Here is a 22,082-nt window from a genome sequence, read left to right as displayed (position 1 = left end):
CTTTTCCACTTTATGTCCATGCACCTTTTCAATCGCTGTCTACAGCACTTGCTTAACCTATGTCGTTGCTACATAGGTCAAGCTTAGGCCTGGCTGGGGTGGTTGCGACTGCAGTGGGGAGTAGGGTTGCTAATCCTCTTTGAATCTATTCTGAGAGGTTTCATCACATGATGTAATGACATTAATAACTTTTACATACCGAAGGCAAATGAACATTCCTATTACATTTTAAAAAAAACCACTGGCCTACTATATAAATCAGATTCAACATTTAGTTATTTATTGTAATAAATGCCCTATCATTTATTTCCTGGGTGGCTCTCAGCAATCTCCTGGAGATTTATATCTAATTCCTGGAGATTCCAGGGCAATCCTGGAGGGTTGGCAACCCTAGTAGGGAGGACAACTGTACTGTCCTTGCTACCTCCTTGCCCAGAGGCTGCTCCAATCTGGCCCCAGCTCCTAGCCAAGCTGTGCGCTGCCGGACCGGGTGGCGGGTGCGCTGCGCTGCAGGCGGGACAGCCGTTCTGAGCCCTGAAGACTCTACAGGGGCCTGTGCGCATGCGCCCTCCTGCCACGCCCCCAATTCACCGGAGCCATGTGCGCATGCGCCCTACACGCGTTCGACCCGGCCCAGCAGAGGGCGCGCGGGCCTAAGCCGAGTGGCGAGCGTGGGCGTGAGGCTGCGAGGTGACGTCAGGGTGACGCGCCGGAGGCGGGCGTGTTGACATCGGCGGCGCGGGCAGGCCCCAGGCCGGCCGCCGCCGCCATGTACCGCGCGCTGTACGGCTTCCGCTCGGCCGAGCCCAACTCGCTGCCGTTTGCCGCCGGCGAGACCTTCCTGCTGCTCGAGCGCAGCAACCAGCACTGGTGGCTCGTGACGCGCGCGGGCTCCGGCGAGACGGGCTACGCACCCGCCTCCTACCTGCAGCGCATCCAGGTCGGGGGCAAAGGGCACGCGGGGCGGGGCTGAGGTCAGCGGGCAAAGGTCATGTGGGGGTGGCAGGGCCTCGTTTTGGGTTGGGCAGGGGTCGCGTGGGCTGGCGGGATCTCGTTTTGGACTGGGCTGAGGTCAGGTGCAAAGGTCACGTGGGGGTAGGGGTCATGTGCGGTGTGGTGGAGCCTCGTGCTGGGCTGGGTCAGGCTCGAGACCATGGTCTGGGGAGAGGGCTGACCCTTGACTTTGGAGGTCGTGGGTCAGGCAGATCCAGTTTCGGGGGCTTGGGGTCATGCACTTGCCCCTTGCCCGTGGGGCTGGGCCGGGGCTGAGGGGTAGGAGGCGAAGGGGGGAGGTAGTGGATGTTGTTGTGGGGCCTTCTTGGCTGTTGCCTGCGTGCAGGTGGTTGGCCGGGATTGCCCCTTTGCTGTGGCGGACATTGCACCCCTGTGCTGGAGCTGTCGCTCCGTGGATTGCCAGGGGGTCCACGACTCATCACAGCTCTGCGCTATTGGTGGTAAGCAAGGAGGCTTGGGGGACAATCACTAAATGCACCCATTCCTCTCTTGCTGAGAATAACACAGTGGGTGTAATAACAGGCCTGTCCTAGCACTGAAGCCAGAAGCGCCAGCTGTGACAGCAGCGACAATAATTATAGAGGAGTTGGCGGCATCCATCATTACATCGAGTCGGAACCAACTGCTGTGCTCCTTAGAGGAGTCGGAGCGAGGAGAGCGCACGCAGCCGTCGCAACTGCAAGAATGAACCCTACACTTATGACCGAGCTGGAAAAGAATAAAGCTTTTAGTCTGCTGGCGTGTTGCACGGCTGTGTTTCAGGGGAGAACCTAGATTCTGGAATAAAAACCTAACCTTGTTTTGTGTATAGGCTGCATTGAGATTGTGATTCTTCCAGTGCCATGGTTTGAAATGGCGTCTGCCATATAAGCGGGCAGAACCCCCTGCCCCCCTCTTCCATAAGCAGCATAGGTAATTTTTGCACAAAAGTATGCACAAATGTTGTGAGCCTCTCTGTTTGGGAGTCTCTGAGAAAGTATATGCCAGAGTTTCAATGAATGTTTTTATTCTGGCTCATGGAAGATCTCCTTCAGATGTCTCCAGTCTTCTGGTTGAATGGTCTGTTTGTAAATGGTGTGACTGAATTTCTTTCAGAACACTCAGTGTTGCAGGAAGGACACTGTCTTCTCTGGTGGTGCTTCACAGTGTCAGTCTGCAGTGGCCTATTAACTGTACAGGCTTCTTATTCCAACTACCTTTGTTCTCAGATAAGAACCCTGTCCTTCAGGCTTTGTGCAAGAGAACAGTCTGGCATCAGTGGGCTGACTTGCATGTAATTGCTGTAGAATGAGAGCTTAAGGTGTTTAATGGCAAAAGCCCTGATTGAAAAGGGTAGGTTTTTAAAATCAAATGTGGACTTGGTCTGGATATGTGCCTGCATTTTTTTTCTACAGCCCTTTCATCTGCACTCTCCCTCCTTGTGGGCTTATCATTCTTGGTGGAGAAAACCTCTGCTGTAGCTTTTGCCTTTAGAATCTTCCTATATTTATCTGCCTCACTAATACTCTAGTTGAAAATGTCATTTGAAAACATCTTCCTCCTGTCCCCTCCAGTTTTTCCTGCAATGTATTTTCAGACCATAATTTGCAGTTGCAACACAAAATACAGTATTGGGGGTAAAGTAACACTTTATTAATATTAAGCATCATAAAGTAGGCTTATGATAAAAAAGAGACTGTAGTAAAGGATTCTGGGATTCATGTTCCTTCTCCTTTCGCTGAAATACATTTTTCTTAATCATCATTTAATCCTTTTAGTGGGAAATAAATCTGGGCTTTTTCTGCTTCCTCTGTTCTTGACGATAAATGCTCTGGACAGGTGATTGTGCTGATGCTACATGAGGCAGTAGAATTCATTGTGCTGGTCTGCAGTTATTACAGTGCTCAATGTGCACTGACTGCCTCAGTGCTTTCCCATCCACTTCTCAAAGCTGGCAGGAGTTATGGTTTGCTATTCCGTACAAAACCAAGTAGCTTATTTGACTTGTGGGGGAGGTGGAAAAATTCTCTGACTGAAACGTTGCTTTAAACAGTCTCTTGCAGCATCCAGATGAGCCTGGAAACAGCTTCCATCCCATTGCTGTTTAATAAGGATATTAATAATAATTAGTGACAATGTGTGGAGCAGTAATTAGCGTTGCCATGATCACTGCAAGAACAACACCATTAGTGGTTATTGACAGAGCATTTGGAGTGGTGGGAGACAGCATGTCTTCGATGGGAGTCACTGTTGCAAAAACAAGGCAGCAGACTCCTTACTAGTGCAGCCAGGTAAACAACGTGTCTCAGCCCAAAGAAGCTATTCTCCTTTCCTGGTAAGGATTCCCAGAAGAATCTGAAAGTTACTCATAATAAGGCAATTAAATTAGTAAGTATCAAAGTGGAAACCTTTGCAGAGACCTAGTGAATTCACCCTGGTGCTATCAACCTTAGTAAAACTTTCTTGTCTTATGCAAGTCAGCTCATTTTTAATACAAGTGGGAAGGTTGTTCTTTGGCTTCTTTGCGAAGAACATGCAATCCTGTACCAGGTATTCATCTAAACTTCTCATGCTAACTGTGTTCAGCCATGAAGTCTCAAGGTGGCTGGTGTCTTCCATTTAGAAATGCTTGAAAGCTAGCATCTTAAACAGCATTGCCATTAAACGAGTCAAATTAAATGTACAAGCAGGCAAACTTGCTTTGGACATATCTTCAGCCTTCAGTCTTAACTTCTAAAACCTAGAGGCCTTGCTGCTCCCCACAAGGTCACACTGATTTGTCACATCCAGGATCAGGAAGGGGTTTTACCTCGTGGCAGACTGGCATGGGGTTTTTGCCTTCCTTTATAGTAGGGTACATGTTCCTGTTCCTTTTCTCCCTTTGCATGCATTTTACTAACTACTACTTGTCTTTGACTGTGCTGTTGTCCCTTTGCTTTATTGTGGCAATTAAAGGGCATTTTTAGTGTTTTGAGCATTGTGCCAGGTAGTTGTGTGAGAGGGTTTGTAGAGGTTTTCAGAACAGGATCAGACAAGCACTTGTCTAGACTGGTTTCGACAGGGATGATCCTGCCTCTAGCAGGGCGTTGGACTAGACCTCACAAGGGCCTTTTCAGCCCTGGTTCTAAGTGAGGATGAGATTGTTTGTTTGTTTGTTTAGCAAGGTGCAGAGGATGCAGCAGATCTGAGCTTACCCACAAGCTTATGAGACAGCATGTCACTGAAGCTCACATACCTCCCAATTGTGGACTGCTTAATGAGAAAAAAATGTCATCTTAAATTCAGGGGGGTGGAACCAGCTTGATAGGTGTGCAAGAAACGTGAGAAAAATACAGGCTCCAGTCCTGCTTTTGCACAAGAGCAAGGAGAGAAAACATTGCTTGCTTGAATGTTGCCCTCTGGAGCTTCAGACTATTTGAAACTTCTGCAAATAAGGTTTCAAGCAATGAAGCTGGCAGCCCCTGAGCTCTGCTATGTTAGCAAGCAAAACTGCAACAAACTCTGAAGCTAACAGGTGCTGCTGATGAGACAAGTGAGAATGTATACCCAACACTGAGGCGTCCAGTACCAGCAGACAAGATAATTGCCTGTAGATATTGACATAGCAGAAACAGATGCTGCTAATAGCTCATGCCAGGCAAAAGCTGCCATAGTGAAATCATCAGCAAGGGAGTGTCATGGTTCCTGACTACCCAGTCAGCAGAAAGCTTTGGCTTTTTTGTCTCAAATGGCTGGGGTGTGGCTTTTAAGCGGTTTGTGAATGGCAGAAATGTGGAGGTTATATTGAAGCCTGGGTGTTCTGTCCAAGGCAGAGCCATTCATTGCAGCTGATGGGTCTTTTGGAGTTTTTATATGAAGTAGTAAAACATTCAATTAAAAAAAAAAAAAAAAAAAAAACTTCTTTGGGAGGGGGCTATTCTGTGTTAGGAGAATGGCTGCTGAATAGAGGACAAAGCTGAGTATAGCAAATAAGAAGGGTCCTTTCATTGGGTTAAATAGCTCATATGTTATCATCATAATGGTAAGACATGTAATTACTTAATGGGGATCTGGAGTTGTTCCAAATTCTGGCTTCCAGACTGTCAAGGTTTTGGCTGTGCTGCAACAGCACAAGCCCTGCTTGGTTTCCGGCAGCAGGGACGATGACGGCAACACTGGCAGCGTTGTAGACAGTGAGGCCAGAAATTTATCCATTTTGACCCACTGCAGTTTGCAAGGCTTCAATCTATTTGTTGGCAAGTGAAACGAAGAGAAGCTGCTGCCACTCCATTTTCTTAGTAGCCCCTTCTGTAGCCCCAGGGGATGAACAGTGATTTAAACGTTAGTTCAGAAACCTATAGACCAGGAGTATCAAACTCATCAGGCCACGTGCAGTGTGTGCCCCGGACCAGTCCTACATGTGATGCACAAGACCAGGTCCAGAGCTGGTGTACATGGGCTAGTTGGTCCAGGACCTGCTGGAAGCACTGCAAGCTGGGTGATAGGACTCCTGTTAAAGGCTGGAAGCCAGAACTTGAAAAGGTTTGGGGCTTGAGGGCCAGATCTTTGCTATCCCTACCTTAGACTACTGGCAAGCTTAAGTTTGAATCCTGGCAGGATTATCGGAGCCCTTTCTTCCCTAGAAAATGAGAGGTTCTTGCAGCTTCCTGCGTGGAGAGTTTAAAGAGGAAAGGGAAATCTTAAACGGAGAGAATCTTTCTGTTCAATGGTCCTTGATGCTGTGTGTAGCAACTGGCATTTTTCCGTCTGTCGTTGGCTACAGCTCCTTTCTCCTGTCATGCGTGACTGAAGTGTCTGAGTTGGGTGCAGCCCTGCCTACCCCAGGTATGGGTGCCTCTTGACAATTTGGCATGTCTGGAGTGTAAAACTTGCCATGTTCTGGCTTTGAGTGTTCTGCACAACGCTATGTCTGATTCTTCTCTCTTCTCTGCTTCACTTGCTGCCCACCCAGTTTCTCCCTGTTTATCTTCTCCTTTTGAAATTAGTCTCCCAGGGTGCCCTCCTCCTTATGGACTTCTCTGTTCCCTCTCAGTGATGGTAGCTTCTGTGTTGCTCTCCCATTTGACCCGCAGTCCTGGCTGACTTTTCCCACTCACCATAGGCCCATTGACTTTGCTTGGTCTTCACTAAACACTGTTGTCTCTTATCTCTCTAGTGCGGTATTCCCCCTGCCTCCTTTCAGCATGAACTTCCTGTCTCTTAGTCTTTCTGTTACTTACAGGCCATCAGTATTGAAAATGTCATGTTTATTGTAAGCCCAGCCTCGTCTTCCCTTTCTCCTGGTGCTAGGTTGTAGGCTTGTTTCCATGCTTTTCACTTCTATTCTTGCACTCTTCTCTAAAGTCTGATCTGTGCCTGGCAGTCAGCTCAAGCCCAAGACTGCTAGACGGAACTGAGACTTGCCTTCCTGCTTTTTCCTTGATTGCAGTTAGTACCATTGTTCTGTGTGCTGTTTGTCTGGAACCTGGATCTAATCCCCACCTCTGACTTCTTACTAGGTACACCCAGCTGAGCTGTCTCTGTGAAATGACCTACTTTGTTCTTTCCAATTCAGCTTTCCCTGTACCTTGATGCAGCTAAAACTTTTGCCCCAGCTCTCATCATCTCAATGCCTGCACTGTTCTGTTCTCTGGCCTTGACAGATAGTTTTGCCTTTATCCATATCCAGAGGGGTGCTTCCAGAATGCTTCTGTAAAGATACTTTTCCGTGCTCAATATTCTGTCCCTGTCTCCCTTTTCCTTGTGTCTATCCATATGCTCCACCCTCTGACATGGCAAACATGAGCTACTTGTTTTCATTTTCAGGGTCTTTCTGACTTATTTACACTCCGCTGGTAATCTCTTATTCACTACTGAGGTGGTGACCAACTACTTTAAAATGCAATTTTGCTTTGCCTCTGTGGCCCACGCCTTGGAGTGCCCTAGCCCCTATTCAACCCTTAAAAAAATCCCTACAGTATTAATATTATATTATCCTTTGAGGAGAGCATGACAGTCATATAAAACACTGGCCTGTTGATGGATTGGGATTTATCAAAAATAAGTGGCTGATTGAAGTGGAGACATTTCTTTCTGAATTGGGAGCCATTTATTCTATTACACAGCTTTCCCAAAATGGTAAATAAGCTGGAGGGCTATATTAAGTGAAATTATATTAAGTGAAATAGAAATTACTGTAATAGCATTATCAGAAGCATTTGACGCATCCTTACCTCAAATGTTACATTTAGTTTGGGTCTCCAATCTTCCAGAGGTTCAGAGAAAAGCAACAGCAGTTGGGGTAGGACAGTGGTTGTGTTTGACAGTGATTTAAAAAGTTTGGGCTGCCTATTTGGAAAGGAGATAGGATCGAGGCAGCTAGAAGGTTTTAGTTAAGCAGTGTCTTGGATACAAGAATAAATAGGTAAATAACCAAGAGACTGTGCAACATAGCCTGTGAGTTGTCTGTGAGATTTGCTTTTGCTGTCTGGGATAGAGGCAGATGTGTTACAACAAGCCTAGTTTGTTCATATTCCTGGGAGAGGATGACCTAGCTACTGGTGCTTTCTACTACCAGCAAAGATGATCAGAATTCAGATTTTGTGCTGTTCCCCAGCAGAAGGGAATTCCTTGTCCTCATAATTGGCAATATTAATGTCTGTGACAGGATTGGTACTCTGCTTAGGTACCATCTTGTGTCTGTCCCAAAAGCCCTACTAAGATTGAGATGACAAGTGATTGAAGAACATATGCAGAAGGAAGGCAGAGTGACAGCAAGAGGAACATGAAATTATAGGCATTAGAAAAATGTAGTGTTGCACACTAGACCCTAAGCTGGATTTAGGGGTCTACTATTTTTGAGGAAGCAAGTACTGGGTACTTCCAGGGCATGTCGGTCATTGAGGCGCAAGCATTTTATAGAAGAGCATTCTCTCAAGACTTTAAACCAGCAGTTCCCCAACTGGGTGCCATATCTTGAGGAAGACCATGGCACTTATGGGTGGGATTGTGGGCCCCACAGTCAGACACTGTTACTTCAGACAGGCTTGGATTGTGCACTGTTGAAGCTGATTAAAAGTTGGGTCATGAGCACTCCCTGGAATTGGGTAATGGCCCAACAAGATCGAGAGCCACTGGTCTACATGGTCACTTAGGAATTAAACCCATGGGGAAATTCCCCGTCTTGTCCCATGAAGCCAATATGAATTTTGCCATTGGCCTCGGTGGGTTCTGGGTTTCACCATGTGTGTATGGTGCAGTGTTCCCTTCAAACGGGCAGAGCCTCCCTTATGGCCCCCTTGCACTCAAGCATTTCAGATAAATGTATCAGTGCAATCTGTTGTCAAAATCAGGGAAATTTCTGTGGAACTCAAATAGCTTCTTGGTGGCGCCAGTTTGAGATGCGACAGGCTTTTTAATGGGTGTCTGTGCCTAATCGGGACATTCACACTGGTCCTGAATAGGCACTTATGCTAAAAATAAAGATTTATTTTTGAGAATAAGCAGCTGGTAGTGATTTACAGCTGAGGCTGCACTTTTCAGCACTTACCAGAAACTGAGAGGAAAAGAGGCATTTTTCTTCAGGCTGTCAGAGCAGCAGTGATGGTATCATATCAGGGCTGCTAATGCTTAGAGAAGAAATTTTACTCTTGAAACTGAATTACTCAGTCAGGGGAATTGTAATCAGTTCCAATTACTGTAGCTAAAGACTGGGTATTTTCGCCAGAAGTTCTGGGATGTTTCATAATTTGGAATGATTAGAGAAGAAAGATGCTAATGATCTTTAGCCATTTTTTTTTGAGTGCTAAGATTTGGCTTTTCTCACTTATGGCACTTTTGATCAAAAAAAAAATAATTAGGCATTTTTGAATCAGATAAAACCTGCCTTGTGCCCTTGATTCCCTTTTGTGAGCTGCATTGGTGGCCCAAAGGACATGCTTGTTACTGCTGGAAGATGAGGCATGCCTGTGATGGTTGTAACTGGGTGGGATCTGATGATCCCAATGTGTTTGCTCGGTTCTGAGAACTGCACATTTTAACTGATTTAAGGCTCGGATGCTGCTTCCAGGTGGGCGTGTAGCTTCCCTTTATAGGTATAAGCATGTGCTTTGATCCTAACTAGTGTGGTTCTGTTGCCTTTGCTGAAGTTGCTGTGATGGGGAGGAAAGAGGAATGTCAAGGTGATGCGGAAGCAAGATTCAAAGTGAAGGCCGCCTGCTGCGGCTGCTTCCCTTAGGCCTCTGGGACACTAATTCTAGCATAGAGGGTTCTGGGTACAGGAGATGTAGTGGGTTTCTTGTGTGACTTGTTTTCTCAGCTGACCCATCATGTCTGGGTAGTGCATTTGAGAGAGTGCCTCATAGCACCTGCTTGGACTGGAGCCCTGGTATCTAATTCTTTTGGCTAATTGTCCCTGAGTTCTTTAGTTGTAACTGATCAGGCTTGTGCTACTTGGACTAGGCCTTAGATGCATTTCATCAAGACACCAGCTGAAGCTACTGAACGGTGTGCAGCGTGTGTCTATTGTAAGGTGTCTTCTGTTCTAGCCAAGCAAATGACCGGTTGTAATGAGATGGCAAACTTACTGTTTTCCCCCTGAGAACATCTCTGGATTGAGCAGACTAAGGGATGTCCTTGGAGTGTGTTCTCTCTGGTGAAGAGCAAGCACGGAAGTCCTCTCTTAGCCCATTACCTTCTTGGGCATGGTCTGTACCGTTGTCCGGGATTAGCTCGTGCTTTTTGCCTGCACCCTTGTGCTGAACATGCAGGTGTCCGGGATTCTGTTCACCACTCCACCACAGACCCGGTGGTATGACTTGGTTTGAACTACTTCTGTTGTCATGTGGTGAGCATCCCTTGTTTGAATGGGGATGTTCCTGACCTGCTTCACAACAGGGTTGAGGCTAAATTAATGCTTTGAAAACCATTGATGCTCCAGTAAAAGGTGTTGAGTTGGACAACGTTCACTGTCATCAGAACTTCTTAGAATTACTCCTCTTAACCATCGCTGGTGGTACAGCAGTACAGACATGTTTCTATTATGACAAAAAGAGAAGTTCCTTAAATGCAGTCACCAAATAGGATTTATTGTACATTTGGTCCATCAGATCCAGTATCTTGCTCCCACAGTAGCTATGAGCTGAGTCTTCAGAAGACCATTCTTGTTCCCTGTCTACCTCGGGTGATGCAGCTTTGTACATCTTCCCTGAGCCTGGGAGGGAAATTGGCTGATATCTTTTCAACGTGAACTTTGGTCTCCAAGCTTATGTCTCTTTTTGCTTATAATTAATTATTCATCCCTTTCAGCGCTTGGTTCCATGACAGTTTGGGTCACCTTGGTTCAGTGGCTATGCTATGAGGGAGAAAGATCTTGAATCCAAACCTGACAAACTAGAAGTTTATGGGAAACATGAGTGTTGGGGTAATTGCTGAGTGTGAGTGGGCATAAAGAACTGATGCAACCTTTAGAGATCGGGCAAAGGGATGTAAGGGGGCTTCCCTTCAGGTGGGTGGCAGTGGAACAAAGCTTAAAAACTCAAGAATCTGTTGGGAATGGAGAAACAAGGCCATGCAGGCACTCCCACGCTTAAACCTCTTGTGCTATTTGCAACAGGGCCTGGTAAGGCAGACTGCAAGCTAACAAAGGCTTACAGTTGCAGAGATATTCTAGTCACTTGCTGGCCTGAGAACATCCAGGCATATTTATGCCCATGATGGCTGAGGGGGGGAACATGACTCAAGCTGTAAAACAAGTGCTTCATCTGTCAGGGGTTGAAGTTTGTAAAACAGCTGAATCTGTTTGTTACCATTATTGCTTGTAGATCTCTGCTTCTGTTCAGAGGAGCAGCCTCTCCTTTCTCTTCCCCTTTCAGCACAGCTTGGATGTAAATAAAAATAAATAGAATTTTTAATATCTTGGCTCACTCCCTGATGAAGGATTTAAACTTCATGTCATTCCTACCCTGGATTATGTATTCAGCGGCTGAGCTGTCAGTCTGAGCACTGGTAAAAGGATCGATTCCATAAGGGGTATTATTAGAAAAAGAAATACAAATAGCCTCAATACACAACTATGGCACTATACTGTCTGTGGAAAAATAAGAGTTCAGAGACCCTGGAGTCTGATGTGATCACTGACATAACCTACATTTTATGAGCCACGGACTCTATTAGAGCTTCGTGTACAAAGATTTTAAATTTAAAAGCTTGTGCTGAACATTTGTTCCAGGGAGAGGAGCTTAAACTGAAACCTTTCTTGGCAGTAGCAATTCCCGTTCTGTAATTTATTTTGCCACAAGATGCATTTTGTGTGCTGGTGTCTGTTGCGAGGGTCCAGGAATGTTTGCTGTCAGCTTGGGGATCGGCTGATTCTCAGGCTCTGACAAATCTACCTCCGCATAGTGGGTTTTGTTGTTTCCCATCAGATCTGTTTGCAGTAGTGTGTGCTGCACAGTGCCTTTTTGTTGCAGATGGAGTCCAAATGCCATTGAAACGTCTCACTTGTTCCCTGTACACAGTGACTGTTTGAAACAAATGTGGCAAAACTCGCTGTGGAAACTGATCCACTGACATTAGGTTACAAATTGCAATTCACACTTGCTGATTGCCATGTTTATGGTTGGTTGTTGTTAAACCTCTGCACGCAGCAGCTTTATCTCTGTCAGAAGTTGCTGGGAACTTACCCCTGAAGTGGATGGAGTTGCTGTTACCAAGGTTAACCTACTGTTAACATACTGTTCTTGTTAGGGAACAAAATGCTGCTGATTGTTCGCCTTTGGGGTAGAGGACAAGCTGGAAGGGGAAGCAATCTGCTGGCAGTAAGGCTTTTTTGGAAAAGAGATGAAGTTCATGCTTTCCATGGACTCTTCCTTCCTCCTAGCTTGTGGGCTTGCATAAAAAGATGCCATTTCTTCCCCTTCTGTAATAAATAATGACAAAAGACTTGGATCTTTAGTAATGGAATATATTGAATGAGCCATTAAGAGCATTTTTTCCCTCTTTTTTTTTTTTTTTTTTTTCTGGCATCTTGAAACAGCACCTAAAATCCCTTTGGGACTGAACACTTGACCTGCAGGTTTTTTGTTTTTTTTAGAGACTTGGTTCAGTATGTGAACACTGTTGCTGCACTGTTGTGCTAGTAGGGTTGCAGCCATTTCCATGTGTCCATTTCTTAGTCTCATGCTGCTAAGATGGGAACTACACATGAGTGATGGGAGGGTAGGAACTGCTGATTCCTTTTAATATTTTGGTGTAGTCAGCTTAAAAAACAAGAAAAAAAAAAAAGAGAGAAAATCAAACCATTGGACTATGGGTGGACTAGGTAATTTCAGGCTGCCTCTCCTTTCTCAGGAAGTCACTGCTTCAAGGTTCACGTTGTCTTTTTGTTGGCAGTGATTTCAAATGTTTTGTTTTTTCCTTGTCCAAGAGAGGATTGTGGTGACTTGGAGATGCCCATGGCTGGTTCTTGGCTCCAAAGTATTTCTAATTGAAGGGTTGGGGAAAGGGATGTAATAAAACATGTAGTGATTGAAAAATTACCAGATGGCCCACAAAGGAGCTTTCTGCTGCTTCCCAGTTATCCCTTGAGTGCTCATCCACATGTGCATGTTCCACTCCAAGGACACATGTGCCCCCACGTATCAGAAGTTGTAGTTCTTGGGCCAGCAGTGGTGGCTGGACTTCTTGTCCCCAAACATCCTTGTGTTTTGTACCTAGGCTGTGAAAGGCAGAACCATTAGTTTGCCATGCAGATCCTTCTCACAGCTCATGGCTGTGCAGTGTTGCATGCTGGTCTCAACATACGTAGGTTGGCTCCTGTCCTGGAGAGGTTGTGAATGCTAACCTTAACTTAGGACTAGTTAGCTCCTGGCTGCTCACATCCTCGATAATAGACATCAGTTCTCCCTTTGTTGTGGGGAAGGGTTTTTTTTTCTCCTGCTGTCAAGGCTTCATGATGCTTAGGCACACAGGTCCAGAGTTTCTTAGTTTTGTTGCCCCTGCAAAAAAGGTCCATGTCAATGATGGACGTGCGTCAGATATGCGTCTGTGTGTGGAGGAGGCAGCTATATTCCTAGTGACGTGCCATCTGTAAGTGCTTCTTGAGCAGGATTCCAGCGCTGGGCAGCCTTGCTTGCGAGCATAGCTGCTCATCCCAAAGCAGTCCCTTGGATGAGACTGGCTGTGGCTTTGGGTTCCGCCTCCCTTTTTCCCCTGTTGAGTCCCTCTCCATTAAAAAGTCAGTCTCTTTCCAGGAGTACTCCCATGAAGTCAAGTGTAACTGGTTCTAGAGCTTCATCCTGCAGGGTTCCAGCTTCTGTTTTCAGTAGGACAGCCAAAAAATCCTCCTCCTGAAGCCCGGCTCCTTGGTCAAAACCAGAGAGATTCCCGCAAGAGTAGAGGAGTGCACAGGCAAAAGCTTTGGGGGTAGGGGTTGGAGGTGAACTATATTCCCATATACAGCAGCCGGAGTTGTTCAAGCACTGATGCCTGTATGTGACATGACTCATTCTTTCTCTCAATGGGGGAATCTCAATCCTGGGTTTTTTGTGGATGGAGAGCTTTCAATATGAGCACAAGAATGCTTGAAGCACACATGTGGTCCCTGCCAGAACACTGCAGGGGGTTGGAGAGGACAAGATGCTTCAGCTTAATTACATACCCAGTACTCAGGAAGGAGGTTTTTTTTATTAAACATTAAGTACTGTCCACAGTGGATGAAAGAAGCTTTCTGTTGCCGTTCCCTTTTCCAGAGTATCCTGTTGAGGAATCAGGGGCACGTACATTTAGTGCTCTACCCTGCTTCTCCAGAGCTGCCAGGCCATGGAAAGGGGTTTCTGCTGCTCCTGTTTGCCTTGTGCGAGTCCTCCCTCTACATCTCCCAGCTCCTGCCTCTCTCTTTCCAGTGCCTCTGACGGGTGGGAGCCGGCAGGAGCTGTTTGACATGATTGTGATTCTTGAGTCTCATGGCTATCCTGGAGGATGTGAATAGCTGTTGTAAAACAGGCATGCTAGGTCTCTTTCCTCAAAGCAGCAGCCTGCAATTGGATTGGTCTCCCTGTAGATTCAGAGGATGTCTTCATTGCAGGGTTGTTATGTTTGACATAATGCCTTTCAAGCTAGCATAGCTCCAACAGGCCTGTGCTTGCTTTCAGAGTACCAGGAGCTGCATGGAGGAGTTGTTAGCAGCTGACAGGTGGTGTCAGTTTAAGCTCTACCTCACACCCCTGACAGCTTGAAGCAAGTGTCTCCATCCCTGAGGTAAGGAGGGGCTGTACATGTGCATGGGAGCAGCACTGCAAGTACTCTGCAGGAAAGAGGAGCCCTTGGGTGACACTGCACTGGTCTACACTTTGTCTATGGCTGGCAACTGATCTTTGAGCACAAGGGAGTTAGAGACAAAAATTGAAAGGGCAGTCCTTGGGCTTGGGAATTGGTAGCTTAGCTCCCACATAGAAAAAGCTTTTCACTTGTCCCTTGTGTGGATGTGCCAGCTGCCCTTTCCGTGCTGGCTAGTGCCTTGTGGTTTAAAATGTGCCCTGTGCTTCTTATATAGGGGAGGGAGTTGGAGGCAGTGGAGATCATGGAAAGGTAAGATGAAGGGTGTGCCTTAGAAGGGCCTGAAGGAGTCAAAAATGGCTGAGGCCTTGTATCTCCTCACCTGTCTCTGCTGGTGCAAGTCTTGGCAGCAGCTGCCACTACCAGGCTTTTGGCGGCCAGGTGTTTTTGGTGGCTTCACTGCAGCATCCGTGCCACCAGGGTGTGAAATGCACCCTGGGAAGGCACTGATTGTGAGAGGGGCCATGCCAGTCAGCAGACAGCACTGGAGTGCTTGCACATGCTTTTTGCCAGCTGCTGATCAAGAGTGGGGCTGCTGCTGGCAAAAAGGAGGCCCTGGTGTTGGCGGAGGAGTTTCAGGTACCTTTTGAAGCTTTGCTGCCAGCAGTTGAGTTCAAGTAATGTGTTTTAGCAGGGAGTAGGTCCAGGGATGTTGGGGTGGTGGGGGGCAGGGAAGTTCAGGTCATGTAGGGTTGGGTATAAAGGCACAGAGAGTCAGTGTTACTGTAGAGGTGGCTGTTGCATGTGTGTGGATGGATTGGCAAACTTCATGATCCCCTCAGGAGAGAAGCCTAAGATTGAATGGTCACAGAACCCAACTCCCCTTCAACCCTCAGGCCAAGGGGGAGGTGTATTTTGTTGTTACCACATGGACCAGGCTTGCTCTGCCCTGACTTTTGCTGTCTGCTCAAAGGGGTTGGTTTCAGTCTCCACCATGGCCAACTTGGAGTCTTTCATCAGCCCAAAATTCATGTAGCGTCTGGGAGTAACAAAGTAAGTTTGTATTTCAGGATAACATTGCAGAATCTGCTCTCGATTAGTCGTAGTGAAAATACCGAGGATTTCAGATCTGTGACTGGAAGGGAGAGGAAAGGAGAGAGTGTGTTAACCTGGATTCAAAGATTCCCACTTGAGTCTGGGGTAGGAAGTGCCTGTCTCTGTATGATAATACACCTGCACAGAAGGGGAGAGAACCACTGTTGAGGAAGGCAGATTCCTTTCAACGCAGCTGTTGAGTTGACTATGGGGAGGGACAGGGAGTGGATGACTCATGGGGAAATAGAGCTGTGCATGTCATTGAACAGAGTAGGAGATCTGGGAGTGGAGTGGTAACAAAATGTTGCTCTAGATCTTGCACCAGTGGAATTTACTGGAGTGGGGATGGGGAGCAAACAGTGCAGGAGTCCATGGTACAAGCACAAAATGAAGAACAGCAGAGTTCAGAGACTTGCATAGAGGTAGAGAGCAGGAGGGGAAGCCCAGAGGTAGGCTGGCTCAGTGAAGGGCAAAACGGCAGTAAAGTTGACTTGAGGGTGGTAAAGAAATCCTGATGAATGTAATGCCCTTCTGTTTCCTACCTTAGATTTATAAGCAGAAAATAAAAGGACCTGTAGCTTGGCATCCTTCATCAAAGTACTAGCACTCCATCCAACCAAGAGTATGAGCACTCAGCAGCATCCAACTGACTGTACCCCAGTGCTCCCACAAATGCAAGCCCTGATGGCTTTGAGCTCTGATGTGGTGGTACCTCCTTTAATCTTTTTGAGTTGACTTAGTTTTGAGGTCTTTGCAGTCTTTGGAGCGTGGTTGAGGATGTTCATTTCATTCTGTGGAAGAATGAAGGGACCGCTTGGCCTCTGAGCAGAGGAAAAGTATGGTGCGCCTAGCGCACAAATCTCCCTTGATCTCTGTTGGATATAGACCATGTAGTGCTTTGGCTTGGGGTTGTTCTTAGGACTGCAGCTGAGAGAAGCACTCAGGTTGGTCTTGGGTGCTCTATAGAAGTTGTTGAGCTTCTAAAAATATTTCTGTACCCACAGCCAGGGTTCAGGTGTCACAGAAATTCTCATTCTTTCTGCACATAAAGAGAATGATTATAGTAAAATCTTGGACCTTAGATGGGAATGATGAGCACGCAGATTTTTTAAACTGCTTAACACATAAGCCTGAGGATTTTCTTCAGCTCTGCAGAATCAAAGCTATTGGAGCTGAGAGCTCGTTTCCTGTTGACATCAAGAAAGCAGAGTTCCTGGAAGTTTTCCATCTTTAATGAAGTTTGTGCCTGCCCCAGAATCACCTGTTCTGGCTTAAGTGCAGCTCTTTTTAATTTGTTTTTGGAATTGATTTTTGGCTCGTTCCCTCTGTTAACTTTAATGGCAAGAGCGAAAGCAGTATCGGAGATAGTCATGCAGTTATTATCCAAAGGACTGGAGCTTGTGCTCCTATAGGTAGGGAGGGGGTGGAAGGCAATCTCTTCTATAGGCCAGATTTGAGAAGCCTCATCTTTGTGGTTTTGAGCTGCTTTTGCAGGTATTCCTCAGAGCTGGAGGCTGGATTCTGAAAGTGCTGCATGGCTGAATCACATTTGACCTTAGTGTCCTAGTCCTGCAGTTCTGATTTAAGAACATGAGTTGTCAGTGACAAAATCATCAGCAAGGCTAACCGCACTTAATCATGCATCGGCAGATGCATGACAAATAGAACCAAGGAGGTGATACTTCCCCTTTATGCAGCATTGGTCAGACCACAGTTGGAGTACTGTATTCAGTTTTGGGCGCCGTACTTCAAGAAGGATGTTGATAGACTCGAGACGGTCCAGAGGAGGGCCACTCATATGGTTAGGGGCTTACAGGACAAGCCCTATGAGGAGAGACTGAGGGACCTGGACCTCTTCAGCCTCCACAAGAGAAGGCTGAGAGGTGATCTTGTGGCTACCTACAAATTCATTAGAGGGACACAGCAAGGGATTGCAGATGCTCTGTTCACTAGGGTGCCTCTTGGGGTAGCAAGGAACAATGGTCACAAACTGATAAAGAGCAGATTTAGGCTAGATATCAGGAAAAACTTCCTGGTAAGGGTTGCCAAATTTTGGAATGGGCTTCCAAGGGAGATGGCGCTCTCCCCTACCTTGGGGGTCTTTAAGAGAAGGCTGGATAGGCACCTGGCTGGAGCCATCTGACCCCAGCACTCCTTCCTGCCTAGGCAGGGGGTCGGACTCGATGATCTGTTGAGACCCCTTCCAACCCTAGCATCTATGAAGCTATTTTACTTCTTCCCTAGACCAGGATATTCATCACTGATATTAAAACATTATTAATGCAGGGGTAAGATTTCCCACTTACGCTTTGTGCCTTTCTGGAGCATTGAGCTTAGTGATATGCAGTCTGCAAAAAGCCAGGAAAGAAAGAGTCAAGGAACGTACCAGTGCTGCCCGCTCTGTGGACACAGATAGGGCTATGGCCTCTGCACGCTGCCTGTGACGGCTCTTTTCAGGGTAGGTGTCCTGTAGGGCTGTGCAAAATTTTGACATGTCCCGTTTTGAAGCTGTTTTGATGCATTTCGAGCTCATAACAGCAAAATTAAAATAAAACAAAAGGCTTTCAAACAGCTTCAGAACAAAATGAGGGTGCTCAACCTTTCAAGTTTCGAAGCGGCTTGGTGGCAGGAGGCGGAGGAGAGACAGGGCTGTGCTCCGACTGGCTCTGCCAGCCTCACGGAGCTCAGCCTGCCCTCCCAGTGCTGCTGGACTCCTTCTGGGGGCATGGGCCCCCAGATCTGCACGCGGGATGACAGGAGGCTGCCACTGCTACCTGGGGCCAGCAGCAGCACCAGTCTTCTGCACAGGTTGCGCCCAGCGCTGTCCCAGGCAATAGCAGCAGCCTCCTGTCATCCCGAGCGCAGATCAGTGGGTCTGCACCCCCAGGAGGAGTTCAGCACAACCCCACAGCCCTCCTGGGGGTGCAGGATCCCAGATCTGTGCTCAGGATGACAGGAGGCTGCTGCTGCCAGCAAGTGACGCAAGTTTTTTGCTTGTCAGCACTTTGAGGTACAGTTCCTCAGAAACCCCTGCTCCGATCTCCTTGAAACTTTGCAGGTTTCTTGCCCTCAGAATGGGGCTACTATCCTTTCAATTTTCATCCAAATCAGGCAAGAAATGACAAAGTTGTAGGCATTTTCATGCTTTCCCATTATAGCCTATGGGTGAAACGTCGAAACAGTGAAACTGTTTCAATGGAACAAAATGGGACAGTGCTTCGAAATGGCGAAAAAGAAGTTGAAACCAAACGGTGCTGTTTCTTACAGCCCCTACTGTCCTAAGTGTTCAGGATTAGGTTGAGCAGCATGGCAGGCTGTGGATGTGGTATGGAGAGCTCTGGATTTTGGTCTTCCCTTGCGTGTGATCAAAGGAAGGTGGTGCCTATGCATCTTGAGGGAATCTTCATTTTTGTATCTCCTGGTTTTCAGATGTTTAAGTTCATATTAAATATCTGTCCCCAGTGCCTGGCTGAAATAAAGGGAAGGAGAGCAGTTTGGGCAGGATGACATACCAGCTCATGTGGGGACAAGAAGCGGGGCTTGGTTTCCCAAAGAGGCAGGGTCCTTCCAGGTACTGCACATTGGGGAGGAGGGGCGTGTGGGGCAGACTGGTTCCCCCACTCAACCTCCTGCTGCCCAAAGCAGTGCCCCCTTTAAAGGGTCTCATCCTTCCCCCATGTTCCTCGCTGCCTGTTCCACTCATCCTCTTCCAGTAATTGGTAATCCCCTGATTGCCTCTCCCTTCTAAACAAGTGCTAGCATACAGTTTAGTTTGGGGTTTGTTTGGGTTTTTTTTTTCCTGAATTACTATGAGCATCTTCTGAGCTATCTGCTGCACTCAGATTACATGTCCCTAAAATAACTCCATACCCTCCTCCCCAGTGGAGGCATGTTTTAGCGGCATGCCTACAGATCAGCCGCAGCATGATCCCCAGCTTTGTTCAAAATATCAGTGGAATGGGTCGGCCTTAAGCAGAGCTGTTGGTTGGTTTTTCAGGGGTCTGTATCTTGGCGATCCCTTGCTCCAGTGTGCCGAAATTTGGATCACTACCCCCTGAGACCCACTGGATTTCAGGGTGATCCACGTAATTGTGAGTCTGGAGCCTTCACAGGAGGGCTTTTCAGCCTGTGCTATAGCAGAGCTGGTGCCCAGCTGCAGTTGCTGAGTGTTAATGGCTTCCTGAAGGAACCAGCAGGAGGGTCTCAAGATTGTCACAGCAGGCAGAAAGTTGAACACATTTAGTTTAATGGCATTGGAGGAGGCCCTTGAGCTTAGTTATGGTGAAGCGGAAGGTGAGGCCAGGCAGCCGTGGGTTTACCTCCCCCTGCTGTGGGGTAAGAGTGTGCACGTGCATAGTTCCCACCCAGCTGCTGGTGCTCTTATGTCCCTGTCCCTCTACCATGTGTTGTCCAGTAAAGTGCCAGACTCTAGTTGCGGGTGTGGTCCTGCCTTTTATGCTTTACTTTGATGACCAGCTCCTGCACGTGACAAGACATGCTTGCCAGGGGGCTGATAGATTTGTGTGGTGACATGAACCTGGCAGTGAATTGGCAGTTTGGAGACCAGCACCAGCCCGGACATTCTGCTTCAGAGAGCCTTGTTGATTAAACAGTTCTGTCAGCTCCCATCTCTTTAATGTGCAGCAAAGTTATTGGCCCCCTCGTGCCCTGAAATCCTAAATAGGCTGAAATCCTAGAGCCCTGCCCAGAATGAACACTTCAAGCATCTTGGCTGCCACCTCCTGGCACTCCCTCTCTGGTGCCGCAGCGAGGGTGTCTGAAAGGCTGAGGCGCGCTAATTTGGCTGCCAGCCAGTCTTTGGTGTGGCCTTTGCTCATGCCGTGGTCTGAGGTTGCATCTGGTACCTTTCCCTCTCCACAGGCTGGTGCTGTGCAGCCCAAGTGGGACGGTGGTTTCCTTCAGTATTAAATTGTGGTCCCACGTCTGAGCAGGTTCCTGTTGTACAAACAGGACAGCAGCCAGGTGCAGCCCTGCATTCATCATAAATGGAGACAGACTGGCAGCGAACGGCCCAAACTGTAGAACACCCCAGTTTCTCCCCATTTGGTTTTCCCACAACAGCTCCCTCCCACTCCTTTGGCTTCTGTAGCCAGGCTCTCTCAGTTCCTTCTGCAGCAGAGATCAGCAGGGGAGCAGTCAGGCACTGTCTGGAGAAGGAGAGCCCTTTATTCCCAGAGAGGGATGGCATGTTCCCAGTGCTACTGCTTCTCTCCAGGCAGGGTGTTGTGTTGGTCCTACCCAGGCAGAAGCAGTTGGCTGGTCTACTTGGGAATAGCTGTCTTGGTTATTTCTTTCCTCTCACCCAGACTGATGTGCTGTACCTGCAGACAGGTGAGGACACAGAGTAAGCAAGCAAAAAGGCAAACATCCAAAACCAGTACTTAGAGGTACACTGATGCATCAGTCTAATATTTGATTAGCACTGATAAAAAGAAAATTGGTTGCATTAGAAATTGGCCCAATGCAGCCAATAATTTGGCCGATAAATGCCCATGCATGCAGCCACAGCACAGCACATAGGTGGCAAGGAGCAGAGCCCAGCAACTTGGAGAGCTGCATGCAGCTGCTAGGTCCGTTGTGGTAGGGAAGGGATCTGGGGGGTGCAGATCAACACTCCCCACAGTGAGGGCAGCCACTGCCCAGGCGGGGCGTGGGATGGAGCCACAGCTCATCAGGGAGGCATGGGCGGGGTCTGGCTTCTGCCACTGCTTGCGCCCTGGGGGGGCACACACTGGGGGGGAGTGTGCCCCCCGGATCTTTACAGGGCAGGGTGAGCAGGTGCAGCTGTGGGCTGGAACTGCTCCTGCCTCATTCCTTCCTTCAGTGCAGGGGGGGCATTGATTTGCCTCCCAAGATCCCTTCTTCCACCACAACTGACTTACCAGCTGCACTCAGCTGTATCAGAAATCAGATTGGTATTGGCTGACATGCCTCCTTAAAAATTGGCTATCAGTACTGGCCCCCAAAATCTCTATCAGTGCACCTCTACCAATACTGCAACAAAGGAAATGCACAAACTTGTGCAAGACGTGTACAGTCTAGCAGCTAAGAGGAGGAGTTGCAGTTAATTTCCTGTCTTCTGCCTTGGAAAGCAGGAGAGACAGTCCCAGGGCTGCTCTGCTGCCTTTGAGCCCCTTGGCCAGACTGATCCTCCCATTCTGATTGCCACTGTGGAGTTTCCACCTGCTGTTCTGAGCCATGAAACCAAGGTTGGGGATTAAACACAGCAGCTGGAACACTTGGCTGGTTCCATGACTCTTTCTTCCACAGCTGTAACGCATGACACTAATGAAGTGCCTTCTTCCACCTCTAATCATCCTCTCCCCACTCAGATTTAATCCCAGCAAATCCAGTTGAACCCTCTAATCTTATAAAAGAACAAATCCTGTTTCTTATGCTGAGTCTAGGGATTACAGTAAATCAGCGCCATTTCATTATTAAACACTCTTATTACCTTAAAGGTTTTGGACCAGTTGCTGGAGGTTCTTGCTGCATCAAGGTTTTGCAGCATGAAAAGCATGCTTGTACCCTGCTTTTGGCAGAGCAGACTCGTAAAGCTCCCAGGTCTTCATGAGCTTTGGTTTACAGTTGTCTGGTTCCTATTGGTTTGTGCTGGCCTGGTGCTTAAATTTTAAAGGTAAAAGAAATAAAATGTAGGTAAAGATCCTGCTGTGTATATAAGCAGGGATCCTGGTTTTCTCTGATTAAAAAAAAAAAAA

The 22,082-nt window shown here is 47.4% G+C and overlaps 1 protein-coding gene across 2 annotated transcripts in view; it reads left to right on the top strand.

Annotated features, from left to right (window-relative positions):
* Positions 1-717: 717 nt before the first annotated feature.
* NCKIPSD (NCK interacting protein with SH3 domain) overlaps positions 718-22,082 on the top strand; it is an 88,695-nt gene continuing 67,330 nt past the window's right edge. Inside the window, exon 1 of one of the 2 annotated variants that reach the window (XM_019536860.1) lies at positions 718-940. In XM_019536860.1, coding sequence (XP_019392405.1) covers positions 770-940 — 171 coding nt within the window. In that variant the 5' untranslated portion in view covers positions 718-769. The remainder of the gene's footprint in view (positions 941-22,082) is intronic. The other variant, XM_019536861.1, reaches the window with a different exon arrangement.

This window comes from Crocodylus porosus, unplaced genomic scaffold (assembly GCF_001723895.1).
Source record: "Crocodylus porosus isolate Cpor-Errol unplaced genomic scaffold, CroPor_comp1, whole genome shotgun sequence".
NCBI lineage: Eukaryota > Metazoa > Chordata > Crocodylia > Crocodylidae > Crocodylus > Crocodylus porosus.
Note: the sequence above shows the minus strand (reverse complement) of the source record. Positions and strands in the feature narration are given on the sequence as shown.